Source organism: Megascapheus bottae, chromosome 7 (genome assembly GCF_031878675.1).
Source record: "Megascapheus bottae isolate mThoBot1 chromosome 7, mThoBot2.hap1, whole genome shotgun sequence".
Lineage (NCBI taxonomy): Eukaryota > Metazoa > Chordata > Mammalia > Rodentia > Geomyidae > Megascapheus > Megascapheus bottae.
In genome coordinates this window covers 7808029-7829738 of record NC_143515.1, presented here as the reverse complement: position 1 = coordinate 7829738, position 21710 = coordinate 7808029, and the positions used below count along the sequence as shown (strand labels likewise).

Genomic DNA, 21710 nt, shown 5'->3' with positions numbered 1-21710 from the left:
CAAACTCCCAGCCAACTCAGCTCATTTTTTATTTCCACTTTTGGCCAGTACTGATGCTTAAACTCAGAGATTAGGTGTTGTTGCTGAGTGTTTCTTATGTTCAAGGCTAGCATTCTACCACTTGAGCCACAGTTCAACTTCTAACTTTTTGTGGTTAATTAGAAATAAGAATCTCATGGTCTTTCCTGCCTGGCCTGGCTTTGAACTGTGGTCCATAGATCTTAATTAGCTTCCTGAATAGCTAGGATTCTAGGCATGTGCAATCCACTCCCAGCTCAGTTTTTATAAAACATTTAACTAAAACTGAATATTTCAGCTGGGAGCATAGCTTAGTGGTAGAGTGCTCGCCTAGCATGCACAAAGCCCTGGGTTCAGTTCCTCGGTACCACATACTCAGAAAAAGCCAAAAGTGGTTCTGTGGCTCAAGTGGCAGGGTGCTAGCCTTGAGCAAAAAGTGTTCAAAAGGACAGTGCCCAGGCCCCGAGTTCAAGCCCCAGGACTGGCAAGGAAAAAAATCCTGAATGTTTCATAGTATTAGGATAAAAGAATAGTGATAATAGTAAATAAAACATACAGCAGTAACATAGGAGGAACCTGTAAATATGTAAGAGGAGAGGGAACACTGAAGAATGAAGAACATATTTTCCTCTGCCCCTTTGAACTTCGTAGGATGATTGTAAGAAAATGAAAGTAATATATATCCTTCTGCCTACCATTCCTTTTGTCTGTTTTTACCGTGTATTTTTTATAAGTAACCCAAAGATGGGGACCAATGACTCACTTCTGTAGTCGTAGCTGCTGAAGAGGCTGAGATAGTTCAAAGCCAACCTGGGCAGGGAAATCTGTGACACTCTTATCTCTATTTAACCACCAAAAAGCCACAAGTGGAGCTGCAGCTCAAATGGTAGAATACTAGCCCTTGAGCAAAAGAAGCTTAGGGACAATGCCCAGACCTGGAGATCAAGCCCCAGGAATGCACACGCGCGTGTGCCCACACACACACACAAAAGTAACCCGATTCATTTACCAAACATTGCTCTTTAAATATGGTGAATGAGGTTAGAAGTATGTCTCAAGTAGTAGAATGCTTGCCTATCAAGCAGAAGACTGAATTTACATGTCAGTACTATCCCAAAAGAATGTGTGACTGGATCGATTATAGCAACTTATTTGAGATAACAGGATTTCCACCTTCATTTCAGGATGTTGTAGCCAAGACACAGAGGGATGGCTTTCACATCTTTATTGTTTCTATTAAAACGGACCAAGCAACTGCCAGCTGGAATCTGAATGGTATGGCTAAAATGCATGCATATTGCTAATGGTCTGCATTTTCTGTGTTCTGTGCTTTTTGTCATTGATCCGAATTCTTTGTTGTCTGTTAAAAGCATGTCTTTAAAAAATCAATTTCTATTACACATTTATTTTGAGGACTTAAAGCTATATGTTTACCTAAATGCTTATATTTCTTTTTTTATTGTAATTAATAGAGGAGTTACAGTTAAATTTGCCAGATAGAAGGTGCATTACTTCATGCTAAATGCTCATATTTCTCTCTTTTGCCAGTCCTGGGGCTTGAACTCAGGGTCTGGGTGTTTTGTTCAAGGCCAATGTTCTACCACTTGAGTCACAGCTCCAATTCCAGCTTTTTTTTGTGGGGGGGGGTAGTTTAGTGGAGGTAAAAATCTCACAGCCAGGGCCAGGAGTTTGGCCTTAGGGGTAGAGTGCTTGCCTAGCATGCACGAAGACCTGCATTCGATTCCTCGGTACCACATCATAGAAAAAGCCAGAAATGGTGCTGTGGCTCAAGAGCTAGAGTTCTAGCCTTGAGAAAGCCCAAGGACAGTGCTCAGGCTCTGAGCCCAAGCCCGAGATTGGCAAAAAAAAAAAAGTATCACAGCCAGGCATTGGTGCCTCATACCTGTAATCCTAGCTGTTCACAATTCAAAGCCAGCCCAGGCAAGAAAATCCATGAGATTCTTTTCCAATTAACTAACAAAAAGCTATAAATGATGCTGTGACTCAAAGTAGTAGAGCACTAGCCTTGAGCATAAGAGCACAGAGACAGTGCCTAGGCCTTGAGATCAAGTCCTAGGACCAGGAAAAAAAAATCTCACAGACTTTTCTGCCTGGGCTGGCTTCAAACCACAAACCATGATCCTTAGAGCTCAGCCTCCTGAGTAACAGGCATGAGCCACCAGTGCTTTAATCTTTAGTGGATTGAAAATGTTACTGTTAAGTGAAGAACATTTTGAAAAATTTGTTTCTTTAATTAAGAAAAAACTTCATGATAACATTTTCAATTTCAGATTTTATGATGAAACCTAACATTTCTCATTTTGCTAACACGTGGAAATGGGTAGGCCACGTCTTACTGTTATTTGAAGTAGATTATCGTCTCTGTTTGTTGAAAATGGCCCACATTAGGGGATTTAAAAGTTTGTTATTTGAAAGCATCTGTCTGTAGCCTGGGAGTCAAGCAGCATGTCTCTCCACTGTGGCTTCCACTCTGTAGCTCTTTATTGCTGTGCCTCATTAAGACTTAATTCCATAGTGTCTACAAGAGCAGGTTCAGTAAGCATTTGTTAAAGGAATGAATGCTTTCACAGATCCCAGAATTACTGCTGTTTTCCAAAGTAGGTGTCCGCTGGGCCAACAGTAACTATAAACAGTCTGTGACTATCCTGGCTATTTGCCTTATTCCTCTGATTCAGCCTCTGTGGTCATGGAGGTAAAAATGATACTTTGCCTTTGAGGAAGTGCTTAGGCCACTGAGGGGATTTAGGGACAGAAGTTAGTGAGGTAAACAGACATTACTACTGCGGGGGCTTGGAGCAAGTGTACTTCAGGGCTCACAAAGCTGCTGATGCTGGCTGCCTCTGGGAGTGTGAAACAGGGCTTCAGCAGGGGCCTTGCCATCACCCTGCTTATTACCTAACTGAAGAACTCAAATATGTATTTCCTCACAGTTTTGGTGGGTTGCCTGCATCATAGGAGTACCATGTCTGTTTTCAGGGTGATGCCCTGAGCTCTTTCCTTACATCACAGAAGAATGGAAAAGCAAAAGGGGAAAAGTGCTGAGTCCTAGTGGTGAGAAGTGAAAGAGCTCAGAACAGTCTAATTTGTCTAACCCTGTGGTGAGGCACTGATACATTCATGAAATGCTCCCCAAAAGGCCCTACTTTTCTTTGTAGTGCTAAGGATCAAAGTTAGGGCTTCTCATATACTCAGCAAGTACTCTGCTACAGAGCTATGTCCCCAGCCTGAAGATTTCTCAGTATAACACTGTGGGAATTAAGGTTTGTGTTTTTATTTTATTTGTTTATTTATTTTTGCCAGTCCTGGGCCTTGAACTCAGGGCCTGGGCATTGTCCTTGGGCTTTCTCAAGGCTAGAGCTCTGCCACTTGAGCCACAGCATGGCTTCTGGCTTTTTTATGTATGTGGTACTGAGGAATTGAACCCAGGTCTTCATGCATGCTAGGCAAGCACTCTACCACTAGGCTACACTCACAACCATTTATTTATTTTTATTTATTTGTTTATTTATTTTCAGTTGTGGAGCTTGAACTCTGGACCTGGTCACTATCCCTGAGCTCTTCAGCTCAAGACTACCACCCTACCCCTTGAACCACAGCCCCACTTCTCGCTTTTTGGTAGTTAATTGGAGATAAGAGTTTCACAGACTTTAGACTTTAGTGCCTAGGCTGTTATTGTGTGTGTGTGTGTGTGTGTGTGTGTGTGTGTGTGTGTGTGTGTGTGTGTGTGTGTGTGTGTGTGTGTCCTGGGGCTTGACCTCAGGGCTTTGGCCACTGACCCTGAGCTTTTGTGCTCATGGTTAGTGTTCTACCATTTGATTCAGAGCTCTACCTATGGCTTTTTGGTGGTTAATTGGAGATAAGAGTGTCATGGACTTTCCTGCCCAGGCTGGCATTGAACTGTGATCCTCAGGTCTCAGCCTCCTGAGTAGCTTGGATTCCAGAGATGAGCCACTGTTGTCCAGTGGAATTAACTTTTTAAAAATGTTGGTCCTAGGAAGGGAAAAAACAAGATGATTGGGAGAGGGTGAGAGAAGGGAAATGGGGACAAAAACATGAGAAGGGGTATCAATGTGCAAGAAGTAATGCACCTTCTACCTGTAACCCCTCTATACATTATCTCAACAATTAAAAAAAAAATGTTGGTCCTAGGGCTTAAACTCATAGATACTGTCCCTGAGCTAGTGCTCTACCACTTGAATTACAGCTCCACTTCTGTTTTTGTTTGTTTTTTATGTTAATTGGAGATAGTAGCCTTACAGACTTTCCTGCCAGGACTGCCTTTCAACTGCTCTCTTCAGATCTTATCTTTCTGAGTAGCTGCTTGATTATAGGCCCATATGTATTATTCACCAGTACCCAGCTTTGAAGTTAAGTTTTAACACATGAATTTTAGCAGCACCTAGACCATAGCACTGACTTGTACCCTTTTTATTCTAGGGTTTTGTGTCTTTTCCTCTGACACCAGCAGGCAGTTTTAAGTTCCCACTAGTTATTAAGGAGCTTGTTTGTCTTTTATGTATTTACCTTCTTAAACAAAACCCAGACCAGAATCTTGTGTTTTATGACCTGTCCCAAGTATCATTTATAAAGATAAGATCCTCCGAGAGATCAGTGAATCAGCATGGTAAACATTCTGAGGTCTAGCCTCGCCAGCAGTACTTTGTGTTTATATTTGACACAGTTTTTCATAGCAGCATATGTAAAAGTGAAGGTATCTTGGTAAGATTATATGTGTACTGGTAAAAATTCAGTATTTCGTGACACAGTTTATATACTTATAAACTTAGGAAGGACTAATTATTAATTAGCTCTTTGTTTCTTCTCTGTCCCTTACTGTTGCTGCCACTAGTTTCTCTTTCTATGATGGGGCCTCATGGGTACATCTCTGCATCAGATTGGCCTCTAATGATTGTGAGTATTTTTTATATTTTCTCCTTTTTAAAAATAATTAACTTTGGGGCCAGAAGTATGGTCTAGTGGTAGAGTGTTTGCCTAGCATGCAGGAAGATCCAGGTTCAATTCCTTGGTACCACATACATAGAAAAAAGCTGGAAGTGGTGCTGAGGCTCAAGTGGTAGAGCTCTAGCCTTGAGAAAGCCCAAGGACAGTGCTCAGGCCCTGAGTTCAAGGCCCAGGACTGGCAAAAAAAAATAATAATAATAATGAACTTTGTGCACTAAACAGGAAGTTTAAAAATGATGAAGAGCTGGGTGTTAGGAAAATGGAAGAGAAAGAAAAAGGCCAGACTTACTCTCAGCAGATTAGGACTATTTATTGAGACACAGCAGCAAGGCATGGCAGCCTTCCCATGGAAATGGAGGTTGTATAAGGAAGTGGGATTGGAATTGGACTTTTATGGGGTCTAAGCAAGGAAACAGGTTTTTGCAAAGGCTATTAGAACTGGGAGGTGGGGACTTTCAGTTAGGCCCACAATGGAATATCAACAGCCAGGCTTGGATCAGGTGACCCTGCCTGTATGTCAGGTGTGTCCATGCATAGTTTTTCCTGACTTCTGGTATTCCTGGGATAATAGAGTGGGGGCCAATCCTTCAGATTCCATCTTTAGATGCATAAGAAGATTGGGCCATGAGAGGACAGGTAAATCCTTCACTGGGTAGTACTAATCTCTCTATATCCAATGCTTTGATATACCCTCCACATCTGGTTCTAGAGTGACTGGGAAACGGAAGATTGTATACTTAAATGTAGAAATGCCAACTTTCAAATGATCAGAACATTTAACTCACTAGAATTGCTTCTTTTCCTACAGTTTTACATGGTGATGTGTATTGTTTATATATTATACGGTGTGCTCTGGCTGACATGGTCTGCCTGTTACTGGAAAGATATATTAAGAATCCAGTTTTGGATTGCAGCTGTTATTTTCCTAGGAATGCTTGAAAAAGCAATTTTTTATACGGAATACCAAAACATCAACAGCACTGGATTGTCAAGTAAGTTTTGTCTCCAAAATGTACAGTTGGATGTGTAAGAAGAATAGGACCCATTGGGACTAGTATATGTACTCTTCATTTTCTGTTTTCCTTCTAGAAAAAGAAAATTCCCATTCTCAAAGGTTCAAAACCAACACAGAGTTCTGGATAGGGATACTCGTGGTATGACCAGTCCCTTGAACAGGTCTCCTTTCTTCTTCCAATCTTATTTTTTTGCTAAAATAGAAAAGGAAGATGATTTGGCCCCAGGGAGTAAAATCAGTGGTACCTAGATGGACCATTCCTACAGTCTTCATGTGTTCTCTGCTCTCCTTTCAGTCCTATAAAAACTATGTCCAGGGAAGTACTACAGATGTGTGCCTCAGACTGTTCCAAGAAGGTAGATGGCAAAAAGGCCAGAGAACTAAAGGTTCATTTCTACCACTGAACGGGAGATAGATTTAAAGGGTTGAAAATGCTTCAGAATATACTTGAGTGGTCAGTTAACAAATGATGTTGGTACAGGTGGGGTTATGTTCCTTATTTATTTTTAAACACATCAAAAAAATGAATTGGAATATAAACTGATTTGAGGTCATATTGATAATTATTGAAGTTCATGGGAATTTATTATACTGATTTCTTTTTGTTGGGGAATGTTGAAAATGTCCCCCCGAAACAGATGAAACAAAGGGAATGTACAAAAGGATAAAGAATGAAATGACTGGCTCAAGTGCTAGAATACCGTCCTTGAGTGAAAAAGTCAAATGAGAGCACAAGGTCCTGTGTTTAAGCCCCAGTACATACACAGAGACATGCACACACACAAGGGATAAGGAAAGGGCTGAAGGGTACATACCAGAGTTTTATCAGGTGCATGTTCTCATTAGCTCTAAATCAGGTAATGATGGAAAGGTTGGATCTGCTGCTTAGGCTGAAGCATGGTTGAATGTCAGTGAAGGTGATTCAGCTCATTTCTGTGAGCTGTGATAATCTCTTGACTAGAGAGTGCAGGGGTGAGAGAACCACCAGAAGGGGGTCGATAGCAGTAATTGTTAGCATGGATACATTCTGAACAGGTTGTATTAGGCAGTTCCTCTTATTGCTAGATTGACATAGACATACCATGGAGAAGATAGCACTTCAGCCACAGCGGGGCTTTTTTTTGTTTGTTTGGTCAGTCATGGAGCTTGAACTCTAGGCCTGGGCGCTATCCATGAGCTTTTTAGTTCAAGGCTACCTCCCTAATCCTTGAGCCACTTCCAGTTTTCTGGTGATTAATTGGAGATAAGAGTCTGATGGACTTTAGTGCCGGGCGGCTTTGAACTTCAGTCCTCATATCTCAGCCTCCTGAGTAGCTAGGATTACAGGCGTGTACCACCTCACCCAGCTCACAGCTGGTTTCCTGTTTCTCTCCATCACTGCTAGTACTCTGATCCTCTGACCTGGCTTTCTGAAATAGCTTCCTAGGCATGTCCCCCAATCTTAGTCGTATTTTCTCTAAGCCATTTTAGGTAGGACCATCTTAATAAAAGTCTTCCAGGGCTGGGAACATAGCCTAGTAATAGAGTACTCATTTAGAATGCACAAAGCTCTGGGTTCTATTTCTGGGTACCACATACACAGAAAAGGCCAGAAGTGGTGCTGTGGCTCAAGTGGCAGAGCTCTAGCCTTGAGTAAAAAAATGTGTCCAAGGACAGTGCCCAGGCCCTGAGTTCAAGCCCCAGGAACTGACTAAATAAATAGAATAGAAGTCATTGTTTTATTCCAGCACCCAGCTACCTTTTTGTATAAAGGTCATATAATAAATACTTTTGGCTTTAAAGGCCATATGATTTCTGTTGTAACTGACAACTCACCTCTGCCCTTGTGGCAAAAAGCAGCCACAGACAATAAGGAAACAAATAGACATATTTAGGTTCCAATAAAACTTTATTGATAAAATAGGTATAGGACCAGAATTGGTCCCTGGGCTGTGGTTAACTAATCCCTCTTTTTTTTTTTTTTTTTGCCAGTGCTAGGGTTTAAACTCAGGGCCTGAGCATTATCCTCGGGCTTTCTCAAGGCTAGCTGTCTACTACTTGAGCCACAGCACCACTTCTAGCTTTTTCTTTGTATGTGGTACCAGGCTTCATGCATGCTAAGCAAGCACTTTACCACTAGGCCAAACTCCCAGCCCATTAATCCCTCCTATTCTTTGGTTTAGTATTATTGTCTTCCCACTACTGTTAATATCTTAACAGCCCCCAAATTCCACATGACTAATCCCTACCTTGGTCACCATGCTGTTGTCTTGACACCTGACATTGCTCTTTACTCAGATGCAGCAAACTGCACATCTTACAACATATATGCCTTTCCTCTCTTCTCCATGTTTTTGCACTCTTTCCTTCCCCCAGATATCTGGGTTCAATTTGGCCTCCAGTTCTGAGTTATGTTTCACTTTCAGTAAGCTTTTCAAGACTAGCTTTCACCTTTTCATTGTGGATTCAGTTATTCTTCCTCCTAGTCCTAGGATTACTTTATGACATCCATCACTTAGCCACACCAAGTTCTTGCTTGGCCTAACCAGAGTACAAGATCTGAGCAGAGTGGGATCAAAGTATCTCTTTTACTTTCATAGCTACAAAACAGGAATGTAGCATACATTTGTTTTCTGTATCTAGTGCCTTACCCCAGCTAGGAAAGCTCCATGTGTGCATTTTAATTGACTACGTGGTGAAGACTTCCTGGAGAAAGGACCACTACAGAGGAGATTAGTGCGTTCAAATGAACAGAACAAGAAGAGGGATGCAGTTCTGCTTATCATGAATGCAAAGAATAAAAACAAAGCTTAGGGCTATAGGTTTTAAGCTGTTAGAAAGCTGTCGCTGGTAGAGCTAGTCAGGTTTGGGGTAAATTCTTCAAGGAGTGTGAAGTTGGTTTTATTGAGGTTTTAAACATCAGTTGCATTAGATGACTTTTAAATCTAGTAGAACAACCAGTAGTCGGAGCTCAGAATGTAGTCATACATAATTCATGTTGGCTGGAAGATCTCTACATGTACACACAGTCAATTATATTCTTTTTTTCCCCTCAGCCCAAGGTTTATTGATGTTTGCGGAGTTGATATCTGCGGTTAAGAGGACACTAGCTCGTCTCCTTGTAATCATTGTGAGCTTGGGTTATGGCATCGTGAAGTAAGTATTGCTGTACTGAAAAGATAACCGAGGCTCCTCCAGTCTAGTGTTCTACTAGGTCTATACTGTGACTTCTGTGAAACTTGAAAATTCTTAATGTTGTAGATGCCTAATAGAACCTTACGTTTTATATTCAACATTTTGAATTTGAGTTCTAATCACTTTATAGGTAAAGTCCACTTTAAGAATAATGGAAAAATCTAAAATGATTCTTGAAGTTCAAACCATTTTTGTTTTCTAGACAGCAACTAAATATTTTTAGTTGTAATGAGTATTGTAGAGCGTTCTGACTAAATCCTGCCTGTGACTCACTGGTATGAAGGTATGAGGACACGAGACATTGTAATCTCCGTGGACTTCCAGGTTGCCCACTCATCCCTTCTCTTGGACTATCCCTTCAGTCTCGTCCTTAGCACTTGGTGTGGCCATGTGGCTGTCCTGATCTCTCCCCCCCACTCTCCTGTCCACACCCTTCACCTCATCTCAATGGCTGATTCTTGTGTTTCTTCATAATCTCAGTTTTAGATGATACATTTTCATCCATTGTCCTCTGTTTCCTGTTTTTTACTAGGTCACCCTCAGTTGTTTTTCACCCTGGTGTGCCCTCTGCTGTTTGTCAAGAAGACTACCAAGTGTCTGACATAGTGCTTCACACTCTTGATAAATCATCTTTATGTCTTCTTTGGGCTTATATCTGAGAGGAAAATTTGCCTGAGAACATTGGACCATGCTGCCTACCCTCACTTTTTTTTTTTGCCAGTTCTGGGGCTCGAACTAAGGGCCTAGGTACTATCCTTGGGCTTTCTCAAGGCTAGCCCTCTACCACTGGAGCCACAGCACCACTTCTACCTTTTTCTGTGTATGTGGTATGGAGGAATCGACCCAGGGCTTCATGCATGCTAGATAAGCACTCTATCACTAGGCCACACTTCTGCGTACTAGCCTCACTCTTAATCCATGGCCTTGATCTTCGTGTGGGTCTTGGATCTTCTGGCTGTTCTGTTAGAATCCTTTGCCAGTGAGTTTTCTCACTATCCCATATTGCAGAGGACTTTTTTTTTGTGGGTCATGGGGCTTGAACTCTGGGCCTGGGTGCTGTCCCTGAGCTCTTCAGCTCAAGGCTATCACCCTACTCCTTAAGCCCACTTCCCTTTTTTTAGTGATCTCAGCCTCCTGAGTAGCTAGAAATACAGGCGTGAGCCATCTTGCCCAGCTCAGAAGGCTATTTTTTATTGTTGCTTTTTTTTCCCCTTGGCACCAGTTGGAGGAAAACTCCTGCAACAGGAGTTTTACTCCCTGTTGGCCATTCTATCTGCTTGCTGCTTTTTCTGTTGTTTTTAAAAGCAAATCCCTTCCTGAGCTCCATATATCCCTTTCCTCCACTCTGCCTCATTTCCCTTCCCCCGTGCAGCATTACTGTCCTTAACTTATGTTAGTGTCTTTGCTCACGGAGACAGCTCTTGTCCGGCTATCATGACCTCCCTTTGCCTGGTTGTATGGCCCTGCTCAGCCTTCACCAAGTAGCCTGCTGGCACCTGGCTTTGCTTGGTCTCCATTTCATTTCATATTCTTTCACATCACTGGCTGCTCGTCCCCGTCTCTGCTAGGCCCTCTTTATCTTCTGAGCCCTGAGCTTGGAATGCCCCTGTCTGAGGTCTCGGACCTCTGCTTTGTAGTTTGCATGCCAAGGTCTTATCTATATCCATGACTGTAACTTCAGAATCTACCCAAAATGAGCCCTTACCATCCTGTTTGTAGCTGCTGCCCTGCCCAAGCCACCATCTTCTGCCTTGACCATCTTAGTTGCCTCTTCTCTATTTTTCCTGCATCTACCTTTGGTAGCCCAACATTAGTGGCCATGCCATCCTTTAAAAATCAACTCTTACTACCTCACTCCTCATTTTGCCCACTTCCTTTCTGTGGCTCCTCTGTTGGTATTTTGACCACTAGCTCCATCCCCTTCAAGTCTTTGCTCTATTGTCATCTCCTAAAAGCATGTTCTGTTCAGGATTCCTAACAACACATCCCACCTGTTACTCCACTCTTGCCCTTTTTTATTAGACAGGCGCTTTAACCAAGTAAGCTACTCTTGCCCTTTTTATAAGACCACTTGATATCTGATGTATGTGCTGGTGTTTATTTTCTGCACTTTCTGCACCAAGATGCGACTCCCATGGAGGGCCCTCTCTTGGTGAGGCATCTTTCAGTACTTTATAGCCTGTTCCAGCATTGTTGTGTTGTAAAAGGAATAGTAGTGTGAGCTGGTGGGGAAGGACACAATGCATTTTTACAAAGTGAGAATTTTTTGCAGCTTGGGATTCTGGTAATAGAGAGTCAGCATTTAGTCAGTAAATTAGGTGGAGGGCCTTAATCGTGAACTATGAATGTTAGTTTAATCTTTATTTAGATTCTGTTTTACAATGACTATTTTAAGTATGTTCTCAAAACCAGTTTTTTCTTCAGACTGTTCTGAGAAGAGGTTTATTTATGACAATACTAGGCTTGAACTCAGGGCCTGGGTACTGTCCTGCTCAAGGCTGGCACTCTGCCACTTGAGCCACAGCTCTACTTCTGGCTTTTCGTTTTTCTTTTTTCTTTTTTTTTTTTTGCCGGTCCTGGTCCTTGAAGTCAGGGCCTGGGCAGTGTCCTTGGGCTTTTGCAAGGCTAGAGCTCTACCACTTGAGCCACAGCACCATTTCTGGATGTTTTTTCTCTGTATGTGGTACCAAGGAATCAAACCTGTGTCCTGGTGCATGCTAGGCAAGCACTCTACCACTACGCTAAATTCCTGGCCCTCTTTTTTTTCCCTTTTCTTTTCTTTTTCCTTTTCCTCTGGTTAATTGGAGATAAGACTCTCACAGATTTTTTTCCACCCAAGCTAGCTTCAAACTACAATCCTTAGATACCAGGCTTCTGAGTATCTAGGATTATAGATGTGAATCACCAGCACCCAGCAAGAGAGGGTTTTCAAGTATTCTAAAATATATGTGCAAAAAAAACCAGAAATGGAGCTGTGGTTCAATGAGTAGAGTACTACCCTTGAACAAAACAAAAGAATTCAGCTCCCCAGACCAGAATTCAAGCCCCAGGATTAGCACACAAAATAAATAAATTGCTTTTCATATATATATATATATATATATATCTCTAATATAACATACATAAGATTATTCATATATGTATAATAAATTATTTTACTTATATATACTGAGATTGTTTTGCATATATACGTAATTCATATCATGTGTGTATCATGTGATTTCTCTTCTGTTTTCAGATTAGTTATAAAAACATCTTTCCATTTTCCTAACTCATTATATTGTTCACATTTTTCCATTTTTCTTACTTTTTTTTTTTTTTGCCAGTCCTGGGCTTGGGCTCGGGCATGAGCATTGTCCTTGGGTCTTCTCAAGGCTAGAGTTCCACCACTTGAGCCACGGCACTTATGGCTTTTTTCTATGTATGTGGTACCAAGGAATCGAACCTGGGTCTTTGTGCATGCTAGGCAACCACTCTAACACTAGGCCAAACTCCCGGCCCTACTATGCTTTTATTATGCTTAACTAGTCGTATGAAAAAGTTGCCATTCGATAAATCAGTTTTGAAATCTTAAGTGATGTCACCCCTTTCATCCTTTTCCCCATCCCTCCCAACCCACCTTCTCCTCCTCAATTTTCTTAATTTTATAGGATATACACTGAATATTATGACAGCAACAGCATTCCTCCCCCTTCCTCTCTTGGTTTATACCCCCTGCCCTTGACCTCAGTTTCCTGATATTCATTTTGTTGAATTTGCCCCTGCAAATGCTATTCTTTAGTCAGTACATTTGTGTAATTTGCATACACAAACTCATATTTTAAGAGTCAGAAATGTAGTCTTGTGCTGGTGGCTCATACCTGTAACCTTCTCAGGAGGCTGAGATCTAAGGACCTCAGTTTGAAACCAGCAGGGGAAGAAAACCCATGAAATTTTTATCTCCAGTTAACTACCCCAAAAAGCCAGAAGTGGAGCTGTGTCTCAAATGGTAAAAGGCTATTTTTGAACAGGGACAGTGCCCAGAATTTGAATTCAAGACCCAAGACCAGCACCAAAAAAAAAAAAAAAAATGTTGTTATGACCATGTTCTTTTTCTTGATTTGGCCTATTCACTACACAAAAAATATAAATGTTCATGCTTTTGTATATAAAAAATGTTGTTATAGGCTGGCTATAGTATAGTATTTCGTGTGTATAATCCCAGCCACTCAGGAAGTAGAAGTAGAGATTAGGAGTATAAAGGTTCAAGGCCTGAGGAAAAATTTCATGAGACCCCATCTTAACCCAAAAGAGCTAGGACATAGCTCAAGTGACAGAGATAAGTGTACCTGCCTAGGAGCTGGGGGTGTGGCCTAGTAATAGAGTGCTCATAGCATACTTAAAGCCCTGGGTTTGATTCCTTAGTACCATATATGCAGAAAAAGCTGGAAATGGTTCTGTGGCACAAGTGGTAGAGCTCTGTCCTTTAGAAAGCTCAGGAAAGTGCTTAGACCCTAAGTTCAAGCCCCAGGACTAGCAAAAACAAACAAACAAAAAGAATACCTGCCTAGCAAGCACAAAGGCCTAAATTCAATCCCCAGTTCTGCCAAAATTAAGGTAAGTAAATACTACTGGTTATGTTCATTATATGACTTGAACTATAGCAATAAACCTTTGTGGTCTCAGATATTTTTCTTCCCAGGTCTCTGTATAGTTTTGGGTCCTAGGGAGACCAGGTGCGCCCAGGCCTGTTTCTCATGTTTCTGACAGAACACACTTCTGTGAAGAACCCCAGAGGCATGCGTGCACTGATTTGATCAGACAGTACATCTTTGTTTTTAGAAATGTTCCCCCCCCCAACTTTTTTTTTTCTAATCTTAGTAACCATTCTAGTAACTCATGCTTTATCTTGTTTGTTTCCTTGTATTCTCTGCAGACCGCGTTTAGGCACAGTCATGCACCGAGTGATTGGACTGGGACTGCTTTACTTGATCTTTGCAGCTATCGAAGGTGTAATGAGAGTCATTGGGGTAAAAACCATATTAATTCCTCTGTCATCCCTTTTGGTTACTGGTGTGAAAGTGATTTTTCTTTATATCTTAAAATGATATTTTAAAGATAAAAATTTAGGGGAAAAGCCTAATATGAGCCTTATTCTTGATACTTTTTTTTAATACTTGCTGAAAGAAAATCCTGGACAGTATTCCTAAAATGAAGTGATTGATTACTAATCAATCCCAGGATTAGCTTCATTCAGAAATATGTGTATTTTCTTTGTTAAGAACATTTCCTCTGTCCTTACAGTCTATGCATACCTTTCTTAATCCTGGATTTAAAAGCATAAACAATTAGAAGAAGTTAAAAGCTAATCATATCCTTCAGGCATATAAACATTACATTTGACTACTCTGATTTCTTGTGTACTTGCTATTTGGGGGATTCAGAAGACCCTACTACTAGAGGAGTCAAGAGGTCACATTCAGGTGAAGAAGATCTGGTAATATGAATAGCAACTCTCTAGAGAAGTGTTAATATTTATTGTCAGAGAAGACCCCTAACTTCCTAGCTTTAGATTTTCCTAGTAAGTGCCTGAGGATGGAGTGATTTAGGAGCTTCCTGTAACTGGAGATGGTAGAGTACATCTGTCTGTAATCCCAGCTACTGTTTGAGGTGTTAGGTACAGGAGAGGAGGATCAAAATCCTAGGCCAGCCAAAAGCACAAGAACCTATCTGAAAACAAACCAAGACAGCAAAAAGGACTGGAGTCATGGCTCAGTTGGTAGAGTGTTTGCCTACTAAGTATTGGGCTTTGAGTTTAGTTGTAAAAACCCAAAAACTTATTGTATGCTACTTGATTCAAAGAACCTTGTCATTTTACACAGAATGCCTTTTGGATTAGATGAATAAGTAGGGTGGTTAATCAGCATGTTGTCATGTAAATTTACTTCACATCCCTTGATGCAGGACATTTATTTAGTAATGCCGAAAAGCAGACCACCTCCTATTGTCCTTGATAGATCCTTCATTCTGTGTATTGTGTACTTGGTCTTTTAATTTTTGAGTGCATTTATTTTTACCTTTATGAAATGAAGAACCACGGGCTAGGAATGTGGCCTAGTGGTAGAGTGCTTGCCTACCCTGGGTAGGCAAAACCCTGGGTTCGATTCCCCAGAACCACATACACAGAAAAAGCCGGAAGTGGCAGAGTACTAGCCTTGAGCAAAAAGTGTCCAAGGACAGTGCCCAGGCCCTGAGTTCAAGCCCTGGGACTGACCAAAAAAAAAAAAAGAAAGAAAGATTTTGTTGAACTCAGGGCCTGAGCAATGTCCTTGGGCTTTCTCAAGACTAGAGCTCTACCACTTGAGCCACAGCACCACTTCCAGCCTTTTTTTCTACATATGTGGTACTGAGGAATCAAAACCAGGTCTTCGTGCATGCTAGTCAAGCACTGTACCACTAGGCCAAACTCCCGGCCCCCCAAAAATGAAATCTTAACAAAATTAGCTAAATTATTTTTCTTCATAAGATCAAAATTGCTATGTTGTAATGGAACTTACAAATTCAGATTTTTCCCCCCAATTTTATTTTTCAGGGTTCTAAACACTTAGCTGTTGTTTTGGGAGACATTATTTTAGCTGTTATTGACTCCATTTGTGTATGGTTCATATCCTTTACTCTGTCCTTCAAAAATAGTTATTAGTGTCATGAAAATCAGATTCTTTTAAAATTATAATAATGATAGAATGAAATGAATGGTAATGTATGAGTAGAGAGAAGACAGACTAATTCTGACATAAAAATCAAGAAAAATTTCACAGAGATAACATTTAAATTGAGACAGGTAGGACAAGTAGGAGTTTACTAGATAGAAAATTGGGAGAAAGACATTCTGGGAAGAATTGAGGCAGACAAGCAATTGGAAGCTTGAAACTATAGAGGGATAGTGACAGACTTCTCAGGGCAGCTTTCTTGCAGGTGAGAGAATCATGGTATGTGGGGCCACAAGGGAAAGGCAAAATAACTTGCTTAGGGGCTTCAAGTCCTTTGTGAAGGGAAAGCATAGATAAAGAAATGAGGTGGGGTCAGGAGCATGACCTAATGGTAGACTGCTTACCTAGCATACAGGAAGACCTGGGTTCAATTCCTTGGTACCACATACACAGAAAAAAGCCAGAAGTGGTGCTGTGGCTCAAGTAGTAAAGCATTAGCCTTGAGGAAAGCCCAAGGACAGTGCTCAGACCCAGAATCCAAGCCCCAGGACTGGGAAAAAAAAAAAAGAAAAGGAAAGAAATGAGACTTCCAATGAGTAGATAATGAGTCTATGGTGGAAAGAATCAGATGATAGAAGAAAATGACTTGAAAAAGAGAGGCAAGAAATGTAGTAAGGAGTCATTTGCAGTAGTCTAAAGAAGAGTGAAGCTGGGTGCCAGTGGCTCATGCCTATAATCCTAGCTACTCAGGAAGCTGAGATCTGAGCATCGCAGTTCAAAGGCAGTCCAGGCCCGAAAGTCCCTAAGACTCATCTTCAATTAACCACCAGAAAACTGGAAGTGGTGCTGTGGGTCAAGTGGGACAGTGCCCAGACCCAGAGATCAAGTCCCGAGACTGACAGAAAAAGAAAAAAAAAAAAATGAGGGGTCAGAAATGGTGTAGGGGGAATGAGGAAAGTGTGATTGCCAGACTTGTTGGAAATGCGGGATTTCTAGGGTAGCACTGCCATTCCTAAGCAGTGAATTTGGAGGAGAGGCTGTTATAGACCCGATTTGGACAGCTTAGGGCACTTATGTGAAAAAGGGAAGTGGAAATTGAAGCCTTGGTTTGCAAGAGGGTTGGAATAGTTGATGAAGATTGGGAAAAAGTTGTAAAATAACTGGAGGACGTGTAAACTACGCCATAGTGGTTGGTGCCTTGTGGGGAGAAAAACGTACCTGGGAGGGTCAGCTGGTTAAGGGAGCTGGAAGAGCCAGAAACTGCCATCATGGCAGAGAAGGGGTTGAGGAGATGGAGGAAGGATGGCCAGCAGTGGCCAGTGCTTCCAAAAGCTGGTCCTGCCTAAGGCCAGGGGTCAGGGTGGCCAGGAGCTGGGCAGATCTGCTCCTGCCAGTCCTGTTGGCAGCAGCAGGAATTTTAGAGGCAAATGGAGCTGGGTGCTCCAGGGGGCTCTCAGTGACTCGTTGGTAGCACTAATGACAATGAAAAATTGTAGAGAAAAGGTCACTTGGTTAGAACAGAATACAGGTTATGGATGTTCCAGAAGTGACGGTTATGTTTCTTCTATATGTGTCCTTGTCAGAGGTCTTTCCTATTTGATAGATGTTGTATCTGTGTTCTTTTATTTTCACTGTTTTTGCTATCTTTGTGGTTTGACACTGAATTTTTCTTTTATGTTTTTCTTTATTCTTTTACATTCTCATCTGTGTGCCTCATAGGAAGGGCCAGAAGGCTTGAACTTACCTAGATCTCTTTTCCATGGGAAAAGGCTCCCTTTCCTTACGCCTAGCAAATGCAGCACTGCTGAGGGACCTCTTGGAGTCCCACGTGTTTTGTTTTCTAAGCCTAGCCTGCCTATTCATTCTCTTTTCTCTTTTTTTCTTTTTGGCAGTATTTGGGGGGTGGTGAACTCAGGACGTCATACTTGCTAGGTAGATGTTCTACTACTTGAGCTATGAGCTATGCTTCTAGCCCTTTTTTCTATTGGTTGTTTTCAATATAGTGTCTCACTTCTGGGCCAGCCTTGCCTGTGATCCTCCTACTTATGCTTCCCCATGTTGCTGGAAACGACAGGCATCTACCTGTCTTTGTGTTTTTCCTGTAGCTGGGATAATAGCTATAGGTCACTGTGACACAGGCTGCCTTCACCTGTGTCCCAAGTAAGTAGAATTACAGACTTCAGCCACTGCATCAAGCCTACCTATTCCTTAAATTACTTAGGGATTCTTAATATTCTTACAGTTAAACTGGTGATTGAACATGGTAGGCAAGTGCCATACCATTGAGCTAATCCCCAGGCCCAAACAGAATTTTAATTTACTATCACTACTCTTCAAAGCAGTAGTTCTTAACCGTATTTGAGCTAGGGTTCCAAAATGAGAAAAGGCTTTGAAAAATTTGATGAAAAATATAGATCCTCCCTTTATAAAACACACCTCACACAGGGTCCATTAAGATTTCCTGAATTATGCATTGGACCCCTTCAGAATCTGAGAAGCATAGTTATAAATAATACCTGATTTTAAAAGTTGATTCTTACTGAACTTGCTCTGAAAGCTTGCTGTATTTATGTTCACAGTTATTAGTTTAGAATCCAGCTTTACTGAAATAAATGATAGTTAAATAAATCTGCTCTTTCCAAAAGTAATATACTTAGTTTCTTTATGTACCTTTTCACTTTTTCTGCACTGTGTACAGATAGCATGTGAACAGTGTACCAGCTCTACACCAGGCTCAGTTCCCCGTGACTGCACTGCATGTTAGGGAGCACACTGACCTGAGGAGAGTGGGCAGGAGGTATAAGCACACCTGAAATGGCGCGGGCACAGGTGCAGTGGGGGTGAACCTGGCATTAGGATCTTGTGCTATTACTGCCTTAATTTCTGTCCTGGGTTTAAAATGTGAGTCTCAGCGATCTGTTTAACCTGGAATTGTCTCTTCCTGCTAATTGTTTATCATATGAAATTTTGACCAGTAATTGGACGGTATGTATACATTTTGCATTTTACCTTGGTGGTTTGCAGATATATATTTCAAAGATTTCTTTTTTAACTATCTTCATGGTAGTTTCTAGGGGGAAAAATCCAGTAATACACTCAGAAAATTCCAAATAGCTGCTCCATCTTCTCTAAAATTCTGTTGGCATCTGAATTCTCCCCTTTCTATGGCTGCCTTAACTTTGGGACATTCCAGTCCATGATGAGCCAAATTGGGTGAGAAGATAAGGAAGCACAATGAAATATGTGATTATTTAAATAGGCATGAAGAAAACTAAAAAGGAAAATTATCTCTTTTGGAGTTTCATAGTAAGAGAAAAAAAATCTAGTTTCCATTTTTGCCTGGCCTTGAATATGTGAAGTTTACCTTCAGAGTTTGGTAAATTTTTTGATGAAAGTGAAAAAGTCCTGTTTTTCTGTAGGAAAATAAACTAGGTTTCTAAGTGATTACAAATGACCAAAAAAAAAAAAAAAGGACTAATTTATAGAGAGAATTTGATAATGACCCCATCTTCTCTGACTTTGATTAGCTTAATATTAAGTATAGTAGGGCCAGGAGTTTGGTCTAGTGGTAGAGTGCTTGCCTAGCATGCACAAAGATCTGGGTTCAATTCCTCGGTACTACATACATAGAGGGGAAAAAAAGGCTGGAAGTGGTACTGTTGCTCAAGTAGTAGAGCTCTAGCCTTGAGGAAAGTCCAAGGGCAGTGCTCAGGCCCTGAGTTCTAGTCCCAGGACAAGGGGGGGAAAAAGTATAGCCACTCCTGTAAAAATCTAACTCTGTAGTATTAGAAAAAAACTAACGTGGAAAATTCAGGTGCTGTAGCATGTGTCGTGCGCCCTTCCCTCCCTGCTTATTTGTTGGTGTCTGTCATTTTTTTTTTTCTTTTGGATTTGTATTGCTGTTTAATTTGTACTGCTGTTTTGCTACAGGCGAATGATTCTGACCTTGTTCTTCTGGCCAGCCTCCCCCTGTCTCTCCTTGACTCTGGCTTGTGCTGGTGGATATCCTTTCCTACTGCAACAGTTCCCGCCATTCTGTGCTCACTGCAGCCCTGGTAGGAAGCCAAGCTTTCCTCGTGCTTTCCTTTAAGAGATATGGGGGCAATGACTTAAATATCACCTAACTCTGTGTGGTTTTTTTTTTTTATTAGCAAGGACTTCTAAAAGCAGTTTCCAAGGGGCTTTTTGTATTTTTATTTCTTAAAACAAGAAATATTTTTTGGCCTGACATAGTAGCTCATCCCTGTAATTCCAGCCCTTGGGGAAGTTGAAATAGGAGGATCTTGAGTTTAAGACTAGCTTGGAAGACTATTCAAGAAACAAGACAAAATAAAAACAACAAAAATGAGCCAGGCTAGCTGGTGGTGGCTCACTCCTATAATCCTAGCTACTCAAGAGGCTGAGATCTGAGGATCAAGGTTCAAAGCCAGCCACAGCACAAAAGAACCTGAGACTCTTATCTCCAATTAACCCCCAGAAAAGGAAGTGAGACTTGGCTTAAGGGTAGAGCTGTAGCCTTGAGCTGAAGGCTCAAGGACAGCGCCCTGGGTGAGTTCAAGCCCCATGACCCACAAAACAATGAGCCAGGCATCAGTGGTTCACACCTGTATATCTTAGCTACTCAGGAGGCTTAGATCTTAGGATTGCAGTTCAAAGCCATCTGGGCAGGAAAATCCACAAGACTCTTCTCTCTAATCAGTGACCAGAAAAGCTGGAAATAGAGATAAGGCTCAAGTGATAGAGCAAAAATGCTCAGGGATAATGCCCAGAGCCCTGAGATCAAGCCCCAGGACTGTCACACACACACACACACACACACACACACACACACACACACACACACACACACACACACACACACACAGTTTGAATGATTAAACACACTTGAATTTTTCATTTTGGTAATGTTTAAGGAATAAAATACACTTAATTGATTGGGTTGAATTACTTTAGAATTGACATTTGTTACCTAGTGGTCTTTAGAAAGACTGAAAAGCAGTTTTGGTGAAGTAGTTTAGTATGGAACTGGAAGTTGGTTTATTTATGAGCTTTTTTGTGTGTGTATGTGTGCTGCTACTAAATTTTGAAATCAGAGGGCCGGGAGTTTGGCCTAGTAGTAGAATGCTTGCTTAGCATGCATGAAGACCTGGTTTTGATTTCTTGGTACCACATACATAGAAAAAAAAACCAAGTCTGTGGCTCAAGTGTTAGAGCTCTAGCCTTGAGAAATCCCAAGGAAAGTGCTCAGGCCTTGAGTTTAAGCCCCAGGAGTAGCAAAAAATAAATAAATAGATTTTGAACTCAGGGCTCAGGCACCACCCTTCAGCTTCTTCAATCAAGGCTGGCTTCAAACCATGATCCTCAGGTCTCGCCTTCTAAGTAGCTAGGCTTACAGCTGTGAGCCACTGTGCCTGGCTGGACGTAAAGTCTGTCTTAGGATGAATGAGGTATTGAGAGTTTAAAGTGGACATAAATACACCACTCTCATTGTTTTGCTCAGCTCTTCTGTTGTGAGCATCTGATTCCTAGGGAGAGCCTGTACCTCTGCTTCCAAAGGGGGCTCTCCCTGAATCCTGCTTCACGGCTTAGCCGAGGACTTGGCTTTAAAAAAAAAGTCTCTGTGCTTCTTCTTCTTGGCAGTGTTGACTTTCTCCTGAGCCCTATGCTCCTGGAAACCGGGGATGGGAGCCCTGTTTCCCCTTCCGCACCCCTGCCCCCTATTGCAGAGAAATGCCTTTCTTATAAGACTTGGCTCAGACTCCATGATACTCCCTGGCTTATCTATGACAAGGCCAGACCCAGACCCTGAAAATTACCTCCTGGTTCACTCA

The 21710-nt window shown here is 41.5% G+C and overlaps 1 protein-coding gene across 5 annotated transcripts in view; it reads left to right on the top strand.

The window, feature by feature from the left end:
- Tmem87b (transmembrane protein 87B) overlaps positions 1 to 21710 on the top strand; it is an 86133-nt gene that overhangs the window by 15894 nt on the left and 48529 nt on the right. For 4 of the 5 annotated variants that reach the window (XM_090336379.1, XM_090336378.1, XM_090336377.1 and 1 more), the window contains exons 6-11: positions 1203 to 1293; positions 4889 to 4950; positions 5810 to 5993; positions 9052 to 9151; positions 14106 to 14199; positions 15762 to 15835. In XM_090336379.1, coding sequence (XP_090192505.1) covers positions 1203 to 1293; positions 4889 to 4950; positions 5810 to 5993; positions 9052 to 9151; positions 14106 to 14199; positions 15762 to 15835 — 605 coding nt within the window. Of the gene's footprint in view, positions 1 to 1202; positions 1294 to 4888; positions 4951 to 5809; positions 5994 to 9051; positions 9152 to 14105; positions 14200 to 15761; positions 15836 to 19809; positions 19884 to 21710 lie in introns of all 5 variants that reach the window. The other variant, XM_090336380.1, reaches the window with a different exon arrangement.